The sequence below is a fragment of the Agelaius tricolor genome, unplaced genomic scaffold, assembly GCF_023055355.1.
Source record: "Agelaius tricolor isolate 1412-34295 unplaced genomic scaffold, bAgeTri1.0.p SCAF_3, whole genome shotgun sequence".
Lineage (NCBI taxonomy): Eukaryota > Metazoa > Chordata > Aves > Passeriformes > Icteridae > Agelaius > Agelaius tricolor.
Window position 1 is genome coordinate 25,834,503 of NW_027269263.1, and position 16,419 is coordinate 25,850,921.

A 16,419-nucleotide genomic window follows, 5' to 3' on the forward strand; every position below is an offset into this window, starting at 1 on the left:
TATTCTAGGTTGAATATATATTTTTCAGTTCATTTTCAGTCCAGAAATTTGTGAAGGATCAATTATTTATCTAATTTTTTTTTACCTGATAATCCAATAATGATTATTTTCCTGGAACTGGAGGAATTTTTTTTATTTAGGTTTTTGTTTGTATTTGGTTTGTGGTCATTGTTGTTGTTTTCAAAGTACTGCAACAAAAACATGGGACAGTGAGAATACACTGTGCAATCTCTTGTAATAGGTTATTGAGTATTGCTGTTAGACTGTAGGAATAGCAAAGCAATGACACCGGCATTGACTCAACTCTTCTCTCCAGAGGCTGCATTTTTCACTTTCCATAGTGTGTAAGTATAAGGATTTGTCTTGGTTCCAGCCAGGACAGGGTTAATTTTTGCAGTACCAGGGGGGCTGTGGCTGGGAGCTGGGGTTATTCTACACTAGTTCATTTTCTGGGCTCAGGATCAGGGGATCCTTTTGGCTCATGTAGCATGCACGTGTAAATCTGCCTCCCTTCTACCCTCTGTCATTAGTATTGTTCCTGTTACTGATCATTTTCTTATCTCATTGCTGTTTCCAGGAAGTTGTTCTTATCTCATGATCTTTAGTTTTTCTGCCTCCAGTTCTCCTCTCCATCCTGCCTCAGGGGAGGGGAGGTGAGGCAGTGAGAGAGCAGAGCATGTTTTCCAGTGTGTCAGTGGGAGAACTAAATTAGGGAATACCATTCCTAAACCAGGGTTTATGCAAATTCTTGGGGAATTTGTTAAACTTCTCTGAGGAAAACAGTGTAGCTATTAGAAGTAACAGGAGCTATTTATGCTGCTCCTGCAGTATGAACTTGTACAAAGTAACTCTCTGTGCCTGAGCCAGCTTTGCCAAACGGGATGGTCACCAGGATCTACCAGCACGGAACCACTGTTGTCAGCTTCATGTTTCTGTCCCCAGCCGCGGCTGTGTCAGCAAGGTGCTCTCTGACGTCAGGGGGCAGGGGAGATTCATACAAACCAGGTAAGACTTGGAGGGCAGAAAAAGGGTAATGGCAGGAGGAGGAATGATGGTCAGCACTTGGTCTGTGGGCTACCTTTCCCAGTTGGTCCCAGGCTTTTTGTGTGAAAGCTTATTTCCTGTCCCTTAAGCACCTTCTCCTGAAAGAAGGATTATTGGGCTATCATCCTTTTTAACATGTATAGTTTTTAAAAAGTATCATCACCCTCAGAGCTGTTAAGTGGTGCAGTTGAAGTGAAAATCATGAAGGCTGTGTCGAGGTGTGGCAGGCACTGCACCATCAGCCTGCCCCTGGTCTTTTCCTGCTTCCCACAGGTGGGAAGGCGGCTGGGAATCCTCTGGCCCAGGGAATCCCCCTCCATTCAGACTCTGTAGCTGCTGGAGTTTAGGCCAGTGCCTACCCTCCCCAGCATCATCAGAAGTTATATTCTACCTTCCTGTTCCTCTTCTTCCCAATTTCAGGCTGATGGAAGTGTGCTGTGCTGACCTGCAGGGCTGGAGCTGCAGCACTGCTTCTCATCTGATGCCCCTCTGTGTCTTACACTCCATTCCTTGCATGACCTTACATTGTTACCAGCTGTGTTTGCTTTCTTGTAACCATTTTAAAGTACACAATCAAGCTAACCTCCAAATGCTTTTATTCTAGATAAACCCATACAAACACCAACATGTATTTGTCTTTTGCACTTTTTTTAACCATTCATTTTAAACAACAGATTAACTTCTGTACAACAGGAATTACTTTACACATTAGTAAGATTTGACTTCAAACTAGATGACTGCAAAATAATGCTCTGTAAGCTAGTGTTAGAAACACGCTGTTTGCCATAGCAGTTTGCCTGTAAACATGGAAAGTAAGTTGAAGAGAAGTTTGCTTTTCATTTCTGAGGATGCGATTAGAACTGTTGTGTTGCCATAGTACCCATAATAGTCAGAGGTGGTTCTTTTTCTCTGTGTGACAGTAATGGCAAATTGCAGATACAGAAGGTGTGCCAATGTTTTGTATGCTGACCCAAACCTACCAAAAGAGCCACAATCACTTAATTATACTTCACATCACTTAGTGAGATCCACTTGATGGGTTACAAAGTCCCAGTATGACTTAAAAATGGTTTACTAACAGAGTGACACTGTTTAGGAGGCTTGAATAAAAGGCAATAATCCTATTCCAGGCTGTAGGTAAAGCTACAGGGCCTGCTTCAACACATACTTAATCTCTAGAAATCATTAAAGCTATTGTAGCAAACAAGCAGTAGTACAAATACAGAATAGGACTGATTTTCATTTCCTCATCAATATAAACACATATAGTGAAGTTCACAGGATCAGACCCACGCAAACAGATTATATTTTACAGTTTTTCAAGCAGAAATGTTGGAGTTGTCTTTTCTGCCTGTACAGAAGGTTACTGTTGAACAAAACTATCACAGTTCATTTGAATGCACTGCCAGCAAACACCTGAAGCAGAAGAGAACTAACTGGAAAGTATAATCCACTCCTGCCTCTCCTTCAGTATCAATTACTGTGCTTTTTCTATTTATTTGATGCTGCTTTAAAAGGTTAGATTAAGAACAATAAAAATCAAGCCCTTACGTGCAGGTATTCCAAGCTTAAGTGCTAGTCAAGCCATGGTCCACTCTTTTAGGACAGAGGGCAAGATAGGTTAGAGGTGTGTGGGGTTTTTTTCCAATTAAAATTGAACGTATCAAAATACATTGTGCCAGGCACAGAACTGCTGAAAGTACTGCAACATTGTAGTGCAGTGTCCTGAACAAAGCCATACATTCCATCAAGTATAAAGTGTAAACTTAATAGCAAGTGTAAGACTTGAATTAAAAAAAAAAACCAACAAAGCCATCACAGTATGGGTTGGTTGGTGGCTGCCCTCTCTGGTATGTAAGAGGAACAACTTGTGCAATCACATGGTAGGGAAGGGGCAGACCAGCAGGACCCTGTTTTGTGTTTGCTTTTCTCCACATTAACAGCCTGCCTTGCTTCTGCCACTGGGATTGTGCCTGGGGCCAGCTGCCTTTGTGACCAGAGCAGGCGGCATTAGCAGCTATGCCTGAGCTCTGGGGCTCCTCCAGCTCAGCACCATGTGCCCCTCTGCTGCCTGGGAACCCTGTGCAGCCAGCTCTGGCTGCTCACAGCCCCAGCACTGGCTTTCTGTACCAAACCTGGGCCACCTGTGCCATTCACAGCCCATGGCACCTTTCCCACTGCCAAGGCAGGTGACAGCTCTTCCCTCTCCTGTGGGCCACTGTGCTACACCACTCACCTGCAGTGGTGGATCCCTCCAGAAATGTGTGGAAATGTATCTCCTTGTCATGAATGCCTTACCTCGAATCTAAGGGCACGTGACAGCCTCAGAACATGCCTCCTGTGGCTGAAGCAGAGTCCAGGCTGACAAACCCTTTCAGCTCTGTAGGAGGAGGGCAGGGTTGTGCTGGTGCTGTAGCAGAGCCAGAGCCACGGCTGCTCCTCTGTGGCTTTGCTCAGAAGCCACTGCCCCAGCCCCAGCCCCATCCCAGCAGCACAGCCATGCCCCTGCTTTCCATGCAAGTGTAATGGACACCTTCCTTCCAAAATGGCCAAGCCTCAAAAAACCCCAGCTGGACTAAGGCAGACAGTTACCCCTCCCCACCCCAACACCAGCAAGTTTGTATCAGTGTCTCAAACCCCAGTCTTCCTGTTCTTAAATATTATTAAACCAACCTTTGAGCTGACCCCCCCACATGCTGGCTTTAGGTCTGTGAGGCCCTTGTACACAGATGGCAAGGCTGGCCAGGACCATTAGCACTGATGCATGGGCTGATCATGCACCTGAGTACAGGTTTGTGCACCAAAGTGCAGCCATGGGCAGCTGCTTCATCAAATCACAAGTGTCCTGATGCAGTGCAGTTTCAGCTGTGAAGCTGCTCACAAGTGTTTCACAGCTTATTTAAGGATGGAAAGGTCAAAAATGTAAACACAGACTGATGGTGGCTGAATGCCCTTCTCCAAAAGCCTCCCCTCACCTCTTCCCCTCAGTGGTTTGCTTCACTTTGGACATGGAATTTCTAACCTAACAAAGGTAAGTCTGCCATGTGGCATTTGGCCTTCCAACCTCAGACCCACTGTGTCTGCTAAACACACTTATCCTAAGTGTCACTTTGGTGCCAGGTTGTTGTTGGGTTTTTTTGATGTGTTTGAGGTTGATTTTTTTTGTGTGTTTTTCTTTTGTTTTGGTAGTTTTCTCTTTTTTTGTTGTTGTTGTTTTTTTGGTGGTTTATTTTTTCTGAACAGGATCTAGTGAACATTTGACTGGAAGGAAGGAAGGAAGCTGCAGCTGACCCGTATTCTCACCCTCACAGTTTGCCAAGCTGCTGAAAGGATGTGGTGAAACATCAGCTTTTTCTCTTAAAAAAAAGAGGTAAGCGACTTGCAAGTTCACATGGGCAACTCTGAACTTACAGTGTATTTTACACATCTCCTATGACCTTATTTTAAAGTAAGCAAAAAGCTTACTAGATGGTACTTTTCAACTAAAGGGTTATGTGTGCTCAAGTACCTAAAAATGTTGACCCTGCCAACATTAGGTTCACTTTCACATGCCCCTGTGTGAATATGTAACCATGCCCATATTTCACTCCCAATCGTCAATTACGTGGAATGGTCAGAGTGGAGAAGAGTGTCCAAATGTTTCAAACCCTGTACATAAAGTCAGTCAAAACAGTTTTGGGAACAGTAGCACTAATAGAAAATCCTCCACAGTGGTGCTGTGAATCAGTGCTCTGCTCAATGCCATTTGCATTTTTTCTTTTCATCAAATAAGGCTTTTACTTGCTGGAGCTGTTTCTGGACTTCTTCAAACCCCCGTTCTCGCTCGAGTTTGCTGATAATCTGTTAACAATTAGCAGAAGAGAGAATAATTGTTTTTAATGCTTATTTTACTTGCTATTTTATAAAGCCTGTTTTTCTGTACTCTAACAACTACTGACAGAAAAATGCATTGAGTGCCTGCTTATCTGTAAACATTGTTTTCAGACTTTAACACTTTATTTTGGTAGTTTTCCCTTCAAGTCATTCTGATCACAGGACTTGCAACACTTCCACAAAAGAATGACTGAGCCAAACAAAAAAGTCAAAACAAACCAAACACATGCTCATCTCTCAGAGTGTGAGGCAAGGTCAGTGCTCCAGCTTTTACCCTACAGAAGATTTGCAAGTGATATTTTATTTCTCTTCCTCTGCCCTACAAGCCAAGGGTAATAAACTGCCTTTTTTCCTCTAACTCACCTACTTGGCTCTGGCCCAGGTGATAGAATGGAGCACTACTGCTGTCTGAAATCTCTGCTGGCAATGCTACACAAGGACAGGTCTCAGTAAACAATGAAAGAGATTTAGCTACTCCCAGTCAAAAGCCAGAGGGGGAAGAGCAGAGGGAAGATTTCCTTCTAAGGATGGGCTATGTTTAGTACTAGCTTCAAAAAAGCAAAAATGGGCACTAAGACTAGAAAGTACACTGAATTCTCCTGTATCAATCATTTTAATGAGCTTAATAAAGGATGGTGCAATTTTGAGTATCATCCCAAGCTTGTTTCAGGAGCAAAGATTTGATGCTGAATCCAGGTAATTTGGGATGTCAGAGATCAGAAGTGGTAAGCCAGCTAACAGGTGACTGAGAGCTGGATGACTACAGCAAGGGCTGGTGCTTGCTGCTGAGGATGAAATAGAGAAAGGCCTGGTTGCTGGGAAACCCAGACAACCTGCTGGAAGCATAAGGAGGCCTTCAGGCAACACACCCCAGCTGGCTCTTATCTGAGTCCCTGCACAGGCACACGCAGCCTCTGTTAAGGATGCTGAACAAAATGGAGTGGAGAATCCTATCATGCAAAGTGGAGGATAGGGATTTTCTTAGAAAGCAGCTTAGAGGTAGCCTGTGCCTAAGTACTTTCAGCTGAGAAAAGATTTCTTTTGTTAGTAATAGCAGGGACTGGAAACTATAGCTGTTTCTTTTTAAGAGAAAGACTATTAGAGGAGAGCATTAAGACAGCTATGATGGGAAAGGGGCACCTCTTGCTTTAAGGCTGTGTGCTCCACTGAGGTGTTTGCACTGACTGTGAAATCAAGAACCCTGGTGCTACAGTCTAATCTGATTCTGAGCCTCCAGGGAAATGGAGCACGTGCACAGGAGTTGTGACGGGCATTTGCAGAGACTCTGCAAACACAGTAAAACAAGAAGCCTTGGCTATATAGGAACTTCCTCAAAAACTGCAGGGAAAATGTTATTGCTACTGTCTCTGTGCAATGCAGCAGTGACAGTAAAGGGCACTGACAAAACCTTTGGCCTGTGCCCCCTCAGAGGGGTGGAGGCTGCAGCGCCCTGGGGGCTGCGCTGCTCCAGCCCCTCCCAGCTCAGCGGCAGCCACGGCTGCATTAAGGAGGGGCTGCCTTGGGAGCGGCACCCAGCAGGTCTCACAGCAGCCCAGCCCTTGGTTACTGTGTTACCCCACATTAAGGATTCAGCTGAAATTGCAGGTGTGCTTACCTCATCATAGTATTTCACTATGTATTTGTAGATTTCAAACAAGGCCACTTTCTCATTAAATTCATTTTCATGTTTCTGAAACAGACAACAGTTCTGGTCAGATACTTCTCCTTTAAAAAAAACAACAACTTAACATGAAAGCAAATGAAGTTGCTGCTTCTCAATCATACCTTAGATTCCTGAGCTAGAAATTCTTCAACCTCTGCAGTGGTCAATGGAGGCAGATCCCTGATGGCTTTGTAGTACGCTTTCACCTCCTTCTTGTAGAGAGGAATGTCCTTAGCATAGAGAAGTTTATTTGTTGGTGCTTCCTTAAAAGAACAAAATTGAAGCCTTGTAACTTTTCACAGCACAGATTTCCTGAGGTTCCACCTCCCCGCAGTTAATTACATCTAATTGTGTCTGCGTGACTCATTTTTCTTTGCTGCGCTTATATGCAAGGAACCAAGATTATAAAACAAAGATGCAAACCAGAGGCAGGATTTCACTAATAGTGTATTGTCTTTTGTGACAATTGCCATGTAATTATTTCTATTGACATCAGGATTGATGACTTTTTGTCCCTCAGACATATTTTTCTTTCTCACTTCCTCCTTACAGATCCCTAGACCTGAAAGATTATGAAAGCTGAACCTTTTCCTGAGGCCAAAACCCAATTTACGTACAAGATCTTTCCTTTCAGCAGTACTGCTGAAAGGAAAGATCCCTGGCAGTGACACACCAGAGAGTCTTGTTAGCTGCTGTCCTGGCAGAGGTTCCCCTAAGTCTCTTTGGTCCCTACTACTCCTTTCCCTCAGGGGTTTGAGAGCATGGAGAGTTGGCTGCCAGATGCACAAAGCCAAAGGGATTTTTCTTCACCCCAGGACTTCAACAACCCCAGTCAGCATTAACCTATCCAGGAGCTTTAGGCTTATTTGAGGAAATAAGTGCTGATGCTTGTGATAGAAGCCAAAGCCCCACCTGGAAAACTGATTTTCAGAATGTAAAAGTGGGTGCTGGTAGTTTCCTGTTTAAGCTCTGGACAATAAATGACATAACCTTGTGTTATGTTGTCACAAATGCTTCTAATGTGTGATGAAGTAATTTAAATGTTTGTTTTCTAAATGGCTAAAACATGTCTCAAGATTAAAGCCTAAAAATCATGAAGGTAAATACATTTTAGTACTAAAAGGTCACAAGATGTTTGCTGCATTGCAAACCTTTATCAGGTTTCAGCACCCCTTTTCAAATGGCTAACAGGAGCTGTTGTTTCAACAATTCTGCATAGTGGATGTTAAACACAGAAACCTAACAACCATGCTCATTTGCAGTTTTTCCATCAAGGAAGTGATGTGATTAGCTTTAATTTAATATACTTCACTCCTAAAGTAAGAGAAACAAGCACATTAATTACTATTTACCTTTAACAGATAAGCAGTTGGATTAGATCACATAGGAAATCAGTCCATTTTAATATAAATTTTTTCAGGCTAAAAAGTTTCTAGCCTGTTTTTCTCAGTAGTATGAGCCTGAACAAAAACTTCCTGCTTTGGTCCAAAGAAAAGGAAAATAGCTGGGGAAAAAGGAAGTATTTCTGATCCCCAGAGTTCTGGACACCATACTAAAGAATTTTTGAATGTAAGATTCCTGACCTTGTTGCTCCAGCAAATAATTTTGCATATAAAAAGGGAGCAGCTAATACATGTGAAAGGAACTGTTTCAATCTTCAGAGGTCTTTCAGTATTGTTACAGCTTCCACTAGCTTATTGTGAGTGTTTTCTGCACACTGGTGTGTGGCAGACAAAATTTGGACTACTTATCAAATAATGTTAATACTTTTAAGACCTTTGTTTAAAACTTCATTAGAACTTTACAATTTCCATCTTCTTGCCACCTATTGTGTAAACACACTGTGCAGAACTGAACTGCAGAGAAAACAAGCAGCAGTTAACTATAAATAAGGCATTCTCATAGCTGTATCTGTCTACTGGTGAATTCTTCAGTCTCAGGAGACAGAGCAACGAGGAATGGAAACCCAGCTTAATTAGGCCCTTGACAATTCTGCCCCCAATATCAGCAGATCCAGAATTTCATCATCTTAATCATTATACATTTGAAAAAGACTGGTTGAGAAAGTAGGAGAAGACTGGAGGGGCAGCATTACCTTCCCCAGTGTCTGTTCTGCGAGAGAAAAGGCATCCATGAAGGCCTGTGCGATTACAGACAAACAGCCATCTATGTGTGAAGTCTTCTTAATGTCAAAGACAAACTGGGGATTCTTCAGTATGTTCACCCAGAAGCGAAGAGGAAGACTAGACAGGAGAAAGAACAAACATCTTTCAAATCAACCACTCAAGTAGCACAACTGCTTTAAAATGGTCCTTAATTGCAACTGCAGTCATGGAACAAAGCACATTCCTGGCTGCTTCTTCACGCTAAAAAAGGGGTCAGGGAACAAAGGCTACAGAGCAAACACATCTGTCAGGCACCCAGCTTCAAATAATGCTCCCAATCTGCAGCTACTTCTTTCAGAGTGTGAAGTCGGTGTGCAGGCTGCACAGACCTGGAAGCTCTGATTGTGCTGTATTAAATCAATACACTAAAGTTACTGTTATCCACAAAGCCAAACCACATCTTATTCCCAGACATGCCAAAATCTTATTCTTCTGCTCACACCTGACACATTTCATTTTTGCAACTATGTGTTCAGAGAGCACACGCACCCCTGTGTATATCCCATGGGCATACCTGTTGGTTTTCCATATGTGAACCACATCAGGATCAGTAATTTTTTTACTCTCAGCCTGGGCATCCAAAAAGTCAAAAAAGTACTTGATGGCAACAGGTGCTTTATTGTTGGGTAAACTCCAAATGCTCCTGAAGAGCTTTTCAACAACTGAATGAATTGCCACCTAAAAGTAACAAAGTTAGTATTTTGTTACTATTACTATTACAAGCAAAGAATAGGATATTTTACCTCAGAGAGCTGTGTGTGCCCCTAGACAACCACACACAGAAAATTACCCCATGCTTGTGGCAAACATCAAGGCCGTAGGTTATTGGCAAACATCAAGGCCATAGGTTATTGGCAAAGAGGACAGTAACAAAAATGAATCTACAATACATCACAATGAGCTCCTTCCATAGGTCACATGTCCTGTAGCTCTGTTACAGGAGAATCATGGTGAATTTCATGATAAATCACAGGTGGGAAGAACCACTTGGGCTAATAAAGACAACATCCACTCTTATGATACTGTTGCCACTGTTGCTAAAAGCATTTGAAGTTTGTGACTGGAATTAAGAGGGAGGTGAGAAAAAAGCAGTTTAGCCACTTTCCTAGGGCAGTGGTCTTCCAGGTGCCATCTGTTGACACAAGCTCAACACATGTGCTCATCAACACTTCACAGCCAAGTGGCACTGGCACTTGATCTAATTCTAGAATAACAGCTTTGGGTGCTATAAGACACTAATATTAGAGAGAAGAACTGAAAACTGGATATTTCTGATACATAAGTGAAGATATTTGGCTCATTAAAGGAAGGGTTTGGTTGCTGCTGGACTCACTGACATAATCACAGAGTATTTATAAGTAGAGGCAAACAAAGGAAAACACTGTTTTGTGCTTTATTTCTTCACATCTGTTCTGAAGCTCAGTTCAGCCCAATCTTCTCTTGACAAGAAGGATTTAATCATATCCCAGGGCCTTGATGAATTCTGGCCAGTTCATTTCATGGGGTAAACTCTGAGATTGTGTCTGTGTGCATGTATGGGAGAGAGGGGAGCAGAGAGAGAGATGGTGAGATGCAATTTCCTTTAGTGCACAGAGGAATTCCTCATGAGAGGAATTTCACAGCAAAGAATATCACAGCTCTGTTGTTCAGGGCAGTGTCCTACTTTGGAGAAGATGATTAATTTAAAGCCCTTTAAAAGGCCTGTTTCTAAAAAGCCTGATCTTTTCTTCTGTACCTCAGTCTTTCACCATAAGACATTACTGGTTTACTCCAGCATTTCCTGAGGGCTCATGTTAGTTTTCACAGGTAATGAGAAATGACCAGTCTTCACTCTCACTTTGGGGACTGTCCCAAATTACTTCAGATGCTATCAACAGCCTAATTAAATAATGATAGATAGACTTTTAAATGCAAAAGGCTATAATCATCATCCCTTCAGGCCTCTTGCACAGCTCAGTGTTGTGCACCCATGAATATTTTATGCAATAGGCTGTTGCAAAGAGCTTTCTAACCATTTGGAGTTAAGTCAGAAACAAGATGACGTTACCAGAGGGAGTGAGCAGGACTTATTCCTAAGCAATGCACATTGTATAAATTAGGTACTTTTATTATAAATCCTAAGGACCTTGCTTTTAAAGTTAATCTAGTTATTTTGAATGCCTAATCTGAAACCATAACAGATTATTTTATTTTGTGGGCAGTATCTTGTGAAACTCGGGCTTCATTCTCACTCTATGGAACTCTGTGATAAAACTCACTTTCCATAGGCTAAATAACAACCTTTTTCTTTAACCTGAGAAGAAGGTTGTGCTTACTAAGGAGATACTATGTGTAATCAGACAATTTTAGAACTCTAGTATTAGAAAACCTGAAATGTGTCTGTCTTTGCAAATGGTCATCCCCCATAGTTAGCACGGTGATTTTTGTACGCTACCTTTTCATTTAGCATTTGATTTACACTCAGGAAGTCTGCACTACTTCTGGTTTAGTTTGTGTTTCTGTTATGCCAAACTATCCAAGCCAACACCAGCCCTCCCCCCAAATAAAGCCTTTACAGTTTACCTTGGTTGACAGAAGTTTTGTGAGATACATTTCTTTCACTTTGAATTTTTGCTTTCCTTTGTGACCTGCTCCCTTCACATCTTTGTTTGCTTCCGAGTCTGGTAAAATCTGTCACAAAGAGATTAGAGAGATTACACAGATCCAAATACAGCTCAGTATTAAATCTACCACTTAGCAGTGGAATGGTTCAACTCACCAAATGACAGTGTTCATCTGAGTAGTCCACATCTAAACAACAAAAGCAGAGAGCCATTAATGAAACACACAGCTAAAAGCTTGTGAGTTCTGCTGGGCTCTGGGCCGTGCAGCAGGGTGCATCCAAGATGCCAAACAAGCAGAGACAATGTCATCCTTTCCTGCCTGAGTGTGGGGGAAGCCTCTGAGAAATGCACAGGCCCTGTGCACCTCCCTAGTGCCAACCTGTAGCTTGGACCACTATGATACAGCATCCTTTCTGCTGCTGGGGTAAGCTGGCAGCAATCCCAGCTCCTCTAAAAGGAGGACAAGATGAGATGATTGGAGGGGTTTAAGCCTCTAGGAGTGCTGAGTGCAGGTGGGCTGAGGTCAGGCTTGAACACAACAGCTGGGAACAAACCACCTCAGCTTTGCTGAGGGAGAGATGCACATCTCTCCTAACTTTGATGATAAGGAAACACATGTTAGGAGTGTGCTTCTTCATAGGGATTACAGAAAGTTCTACCCTCATCCACCAGCTGGGTCAGAGCAACGTGCATCACAGGGCTAGGTGAGATGAACTGGCCCCCTGTAAGGACCCTTTATCTGCTGACATGCTGCTCAGACAGTGAAGTCAAAGCCTTCAGAAACACACTCAAGAGAATAAGGAAAATTACCAAAAGGTGGGGGTTTTATCATTCCTGTTTCTGGACAGTGCAGCACTATGGCTGTGATGCACAGCTCTGGGCACCAGGCAGAGAGAGTTGTTCCCTCTCTTTGTGTCACCTGGACTTCCCTGTCCTGCTTTCCTGCCTATGAGCCTGTATCTCTAGGCAATCATTTGCTGAGGACTGTAAGCCCTTCTGTCCTTCTTTCCTTTGCCTTCTTTCTTGCTTTTAGACCCACTGTGCCTGCCAGAGGCCCAGAGCTGAGGCTCTTCATTTGGCCCAACTTTATTAAAGTACCAATTCCTCCGACCTCCTTTTGCCCAAGATACAATCAGAGCTCAGTTCTCTGCATTCCCAACCATTCTGCACAAAAGTTTAAATGGGTCACAGAGTTTGTTACCTGATCGGGTATTTGCCTTCTTTTTGAAGACTTTTATGGTTGCTCCATTTGAAATCTGAAAGAAAAAACAAACATATCATGCTGAAACAGAAGTGCTTAGAATTCACAAAAGCCTCAGTTTCATTTCCTCTGTCCCTCAGCCCATGGCAGTGCAGGACAGCCCAGCCTGCTTTGTTCTCACCACAGTGTGCACAGCCTTCAGCAGGCAGCCAGGGCTGGGCTTTCAGGCACAGGCAGTAGCTGCACCTTGTCAGCATTACCCAGCCATGTGGGAAGGCACCTCTACCAGTGCACCAGCCTTGAAGACCTTTCCCTTCCTTTGATTTTTCTGGTTCAGCCCATATGTAGACATTTTAATTTTCATGTATTGCTCTGTGCTGTTTCTTGCATCCATTTTTCTATAGATTGCTCAGGTTAAATTCTCTGCACCCACTGCAACAGAATCTTATGGGAAGGTGAGGCAGAGAGGTGCACACAAGGGTGAATTCTCTTCTGCTCCCCTTTCTTTCAGCTCAGTCTGTTCTACCTATGTCCTGTGGAGGGGCCATTCTGAAGGTTTAGCCTGGTGCTCCCAAGAACTATTTTCAAACTGAGCAAAATATTTACACATCATAAGACCAAGATCCGTATCTTACCATCTTGGGATTTCTAGGAAAAATCAACCTCCTCCTTCCCTGAATTTATAGTGTTGCCAGGATGTTACTCATTATCTTTAAAACAAACTGGCAAGCCATGCTTTTATTGTCAAAGAGTAACTAAAAAATGGCTCCCACTGAGAACTACACCACTGCTCTGCTATCAAATGTTGAGTCTTGCCAAGTGCTAGTGTACTTGCCTCTATAATTACAAAAACAACCGGCCAGTTCTAGGAAGGGATCTCTGCCAAAATAATTTAAGTGTTTTTTAAACCTTGGCAGCCAGCCTGGTGTGAGAAACCAGTTTAAACATTAAGATACTCTATCAAAAGCTGTGTCTTGTGCCAAAAAAATCTGCACTTACATTTGCTCCTGGAAAGTAAATGCAATCTATTTTATGATTTTTTTTGCAGAGATTCCATCTATCATACAGACTTTCAGAACTATTTTAGATAGCACAGAACACTTGAAAACCACACTACAAATAGGAATATGCTGTAAGGCTAGCTTGTGAGGGGATACCAACACCCAGACATCCCTCCTACTTGGCCCTGGAGACAGATAAACAGGAACAATGCTACCCAGCAGCTCACCCCCTCCCAGAGCAATGTGGGCAACATGCTGCCTCCATTCCTTCCCCAAGAGGTAGGGGGGCAGCTCAGTGCTGAAATGTGTTGACTTCTGTCCTCAGGGAGATGGCAGCGCTCACAGGGAGAACTGTGCTTCCCTCCAGGAATCTGAGGCATTGCTGCAGAGCAGCCATGACCAAAGCCCATACGCTAGGTTTTATTTTTGGGACAAATTATGCTTTTAGCAGTGAGTAGACTATGCTTTCCCTTTATCATTACTGCAGCAGCCATACTTGCTGTTTCTTACAGCGTGATCCAATTTAAAAAAAAACATTTTAAAAATCTCCTTTTTGCATCTTGCTGTCTAAATCACTTTTTTTGTGGTGGGCTGCTCCCATGGACACCTGAAAAAGTTTTTGCTTTGCCAGTTGCATTATTGAGGGAGACAAACAGGGAAAAGAGAGATCTCTTCCAATCCAGACAACATGGAATAGAGCTACTTTGCAAAACAGAAGACATGGTAGTGTGGCTCTATGCCTCTTGCTCCCCAGGCTTCCTGTCCTCACTGTAATCCAGTCCTTGCCAGTGAGCTCCCAGGATTACATTCAGTTTTGCCTTATAAGGCTCTGCCTGCTCCTGGAACGTGTGGTACTCTTAACAGCTGAGAAATTGGAGATCTGTGACTGCACAGCAGATCTGAAAGTGAGTGTCCTGCTCTGTTCTTGTGTGGGGAATGAGATGTCAAGATAATTAGCAACTTTCTTATCATGGCTTGTGGTTATTCTCATGGAAGTGATAGTACAGACCTCATAAATAAACATATTGATAAACCTCCTAGGAGCCAAAAAATAGAGCAAGAGTAGCACACAGGCCAGAGACATAAGAGAGTCTAACAGAACAGTGGATTTTTTTCTCTTCACAAATACTACACAAGAATGCAAATGCACCATTCTTGCATATTTTAAAAATCAGTGTAGAAACTAGGTCTACTTTTTCAAGATTGATTGGTGATCTGGGACTCTCACAACACAACCCTCATGCTCCAGTGTCTTAAAAAAGTTTGATGGTACTTCCCAATTTCCAACATCTGGTTACTTTCTAGCATTTAAGACTGGTAAACAAAAAGAAAAATTCAGGCTTGCCACAAAACTCAAGGCATTGTTGAAATGTAAGTTGGAATTTCTCAGGCAATGTTACTGCCCTCACAGAGTGTATGCAATGTTCCTTTTCCTTGCTATCTAGACACTTTTACATTCCTTTTTGCATCAATATACATACAAGAAAATAAACTAGATGTGCTAATGGCTAATACTTGCCACTAAGCCACTGCCTAAAATACCACTGAGCTTTTGCCTAAAACGCACATTATTTTATCAGTGTCAGAAAATGTGAACTAAACTATGGAAGAGACATGCAGTACAATTTCCATAAGGCAGCTGCTAAGCTATAATTAGTGTAGTTACAGCTTTGCAAAAACAACTGTGTCTCCTACCTAACTTGCATCTGCAAGAAACCCTTGCCTGCAGAAACCTCAGACAAAACAAGGGCTGGGACAAAGATACCCACGGATGACAGAGACCTGTGAGCAGACTTACCTGCCATGATTCTGACACCCATGAGCCACAGCTTGCCATGAGCTCCAGGCATACAGCAGCTCCAGGCTGCTGGGGAAAGCAGGGAGCACCTGCAATAGCTGTCTGTGGTAAAGAGGGCAGGCACTGCTGCATTGGACAGAAGTTCCAACACCTAATCTAATTCAAATCTACACTGACCTGTGCTGTACAGGCTCAAACTGCAACACTACAATGCCCTAATTTGTACAAAATCTCTACAAGTGGAGTGGAGGAGGTCACACATTCACCTATAGACAAGATTCAAGGCAGGCACAGGAAAAGCCACTGGATGGTGACTCAGGACATCTGGGTACACTGCTGAACCCCTGTGAGGTGAGGAGAGCATCAAATGCCTACAGAAATCTGTAAAATTACTCCAAATGAGCTTGCTTCAGATCTAAGCAGCCTTGTTCTCTGCCCAGGATACAAATTTCTGCTAAAAATCCTTGTTTCTCTATAGATGGCACAGTATTTGCTCATGCAGACAGCAACATGTTCCGTGTTGGCTCAGGTTCCTCAGCACCATACTGCACTGCACAGCACAGACCTATAGCAGCAAAACTTCTAAATCAATAAAAATTTATGAACTTGTTAAGAGCCAGACTTTCAAATTCAATGAGGCATGAGGAAAGACCTGTAAAAGCACTCAGCATGATAGCCTCCATTTCCAAAATCTATCTGTAAGCATCACATGTGAACTTCCATATCACCTGAGGCCAATCACCTGCTGCACATTTTCCTCCAACATCTCACTCTCTGTTTTGACTGCTGTCACTGAAAACTCCTCAGAGAGGAAATGCTGCTTGCTCTGCTTTCACAGTGTGCTACACCCAGGAGGGCTCTGCCACCAGTTGCAGTTTTGTGTGTTGTTGCAATGATGGACAGATTATTGCAGCATGGCAAACAACTGCTTTACAGGGGCAACTGGAAGCAGAGGGGAAGACATAGTACAAGTGCCAACAGCAGATGGAAGCAGAAACAGAGAGAGAAAAAGGCAAGGAGACTGACATAGGAGGTATCAAGAAAAGAGGGAGAAAAGCTATCAATCCTTTT

The 16,419-nt window shown here is 43.0% G+C and overlaps 1 protein-coding gene across 1 annotated transcript in view; it reads right to left on the reverse strand.

The window, feature by feature from the left end:
• Positions 1 to 1,623: 1,623 nt before the first annotated feature.
• The window catches only part of PLXNC1 (plexin C1), a 71,385-nt gene continuing 56,589 nt past the window's right edge, over positions 1,624 to 16,419 (reverse strand). The window contains exons 24-31 of the mRNA XM_071423281.1: positions 12,550 to 12,604; positions 11,504 to 11,535; positions 11,308 to 11,415; positions 9,260 to 9,423; positions 8,676 to 8,823; positions 6,703 to 6,843; positions 6,533 to 6,607; positions 1,624 to 4,884 (exon numbers count right to left, since the gene is read on the reverse strand). Coding sequence (XP_071279382.1) covers positions 4,780 to 4,884; positions 6,533 to 6,607; positions 6,703 to 6,843; positions 8,676 to 8,823; positions 9,260 to 9,423; positions 11,308 to 11,415; positions 11,504 to 11,535; positions 12,550 to 12,604 — 828 coding nt within the window. The 3' untranslated portion in view covers positions 1,624 to 4,779. The remainder of the gene's footprint in view (positions 4,885 to 6,532; positions 6,608 to 6,702; positions 6,844 to 8,675; positions 8,824 to 9,259; positions 9,424 to 11,307; positions 11,416 to 11,503; positions 11,536 to 12,549; positions 12,605 to 16,419) is intronic.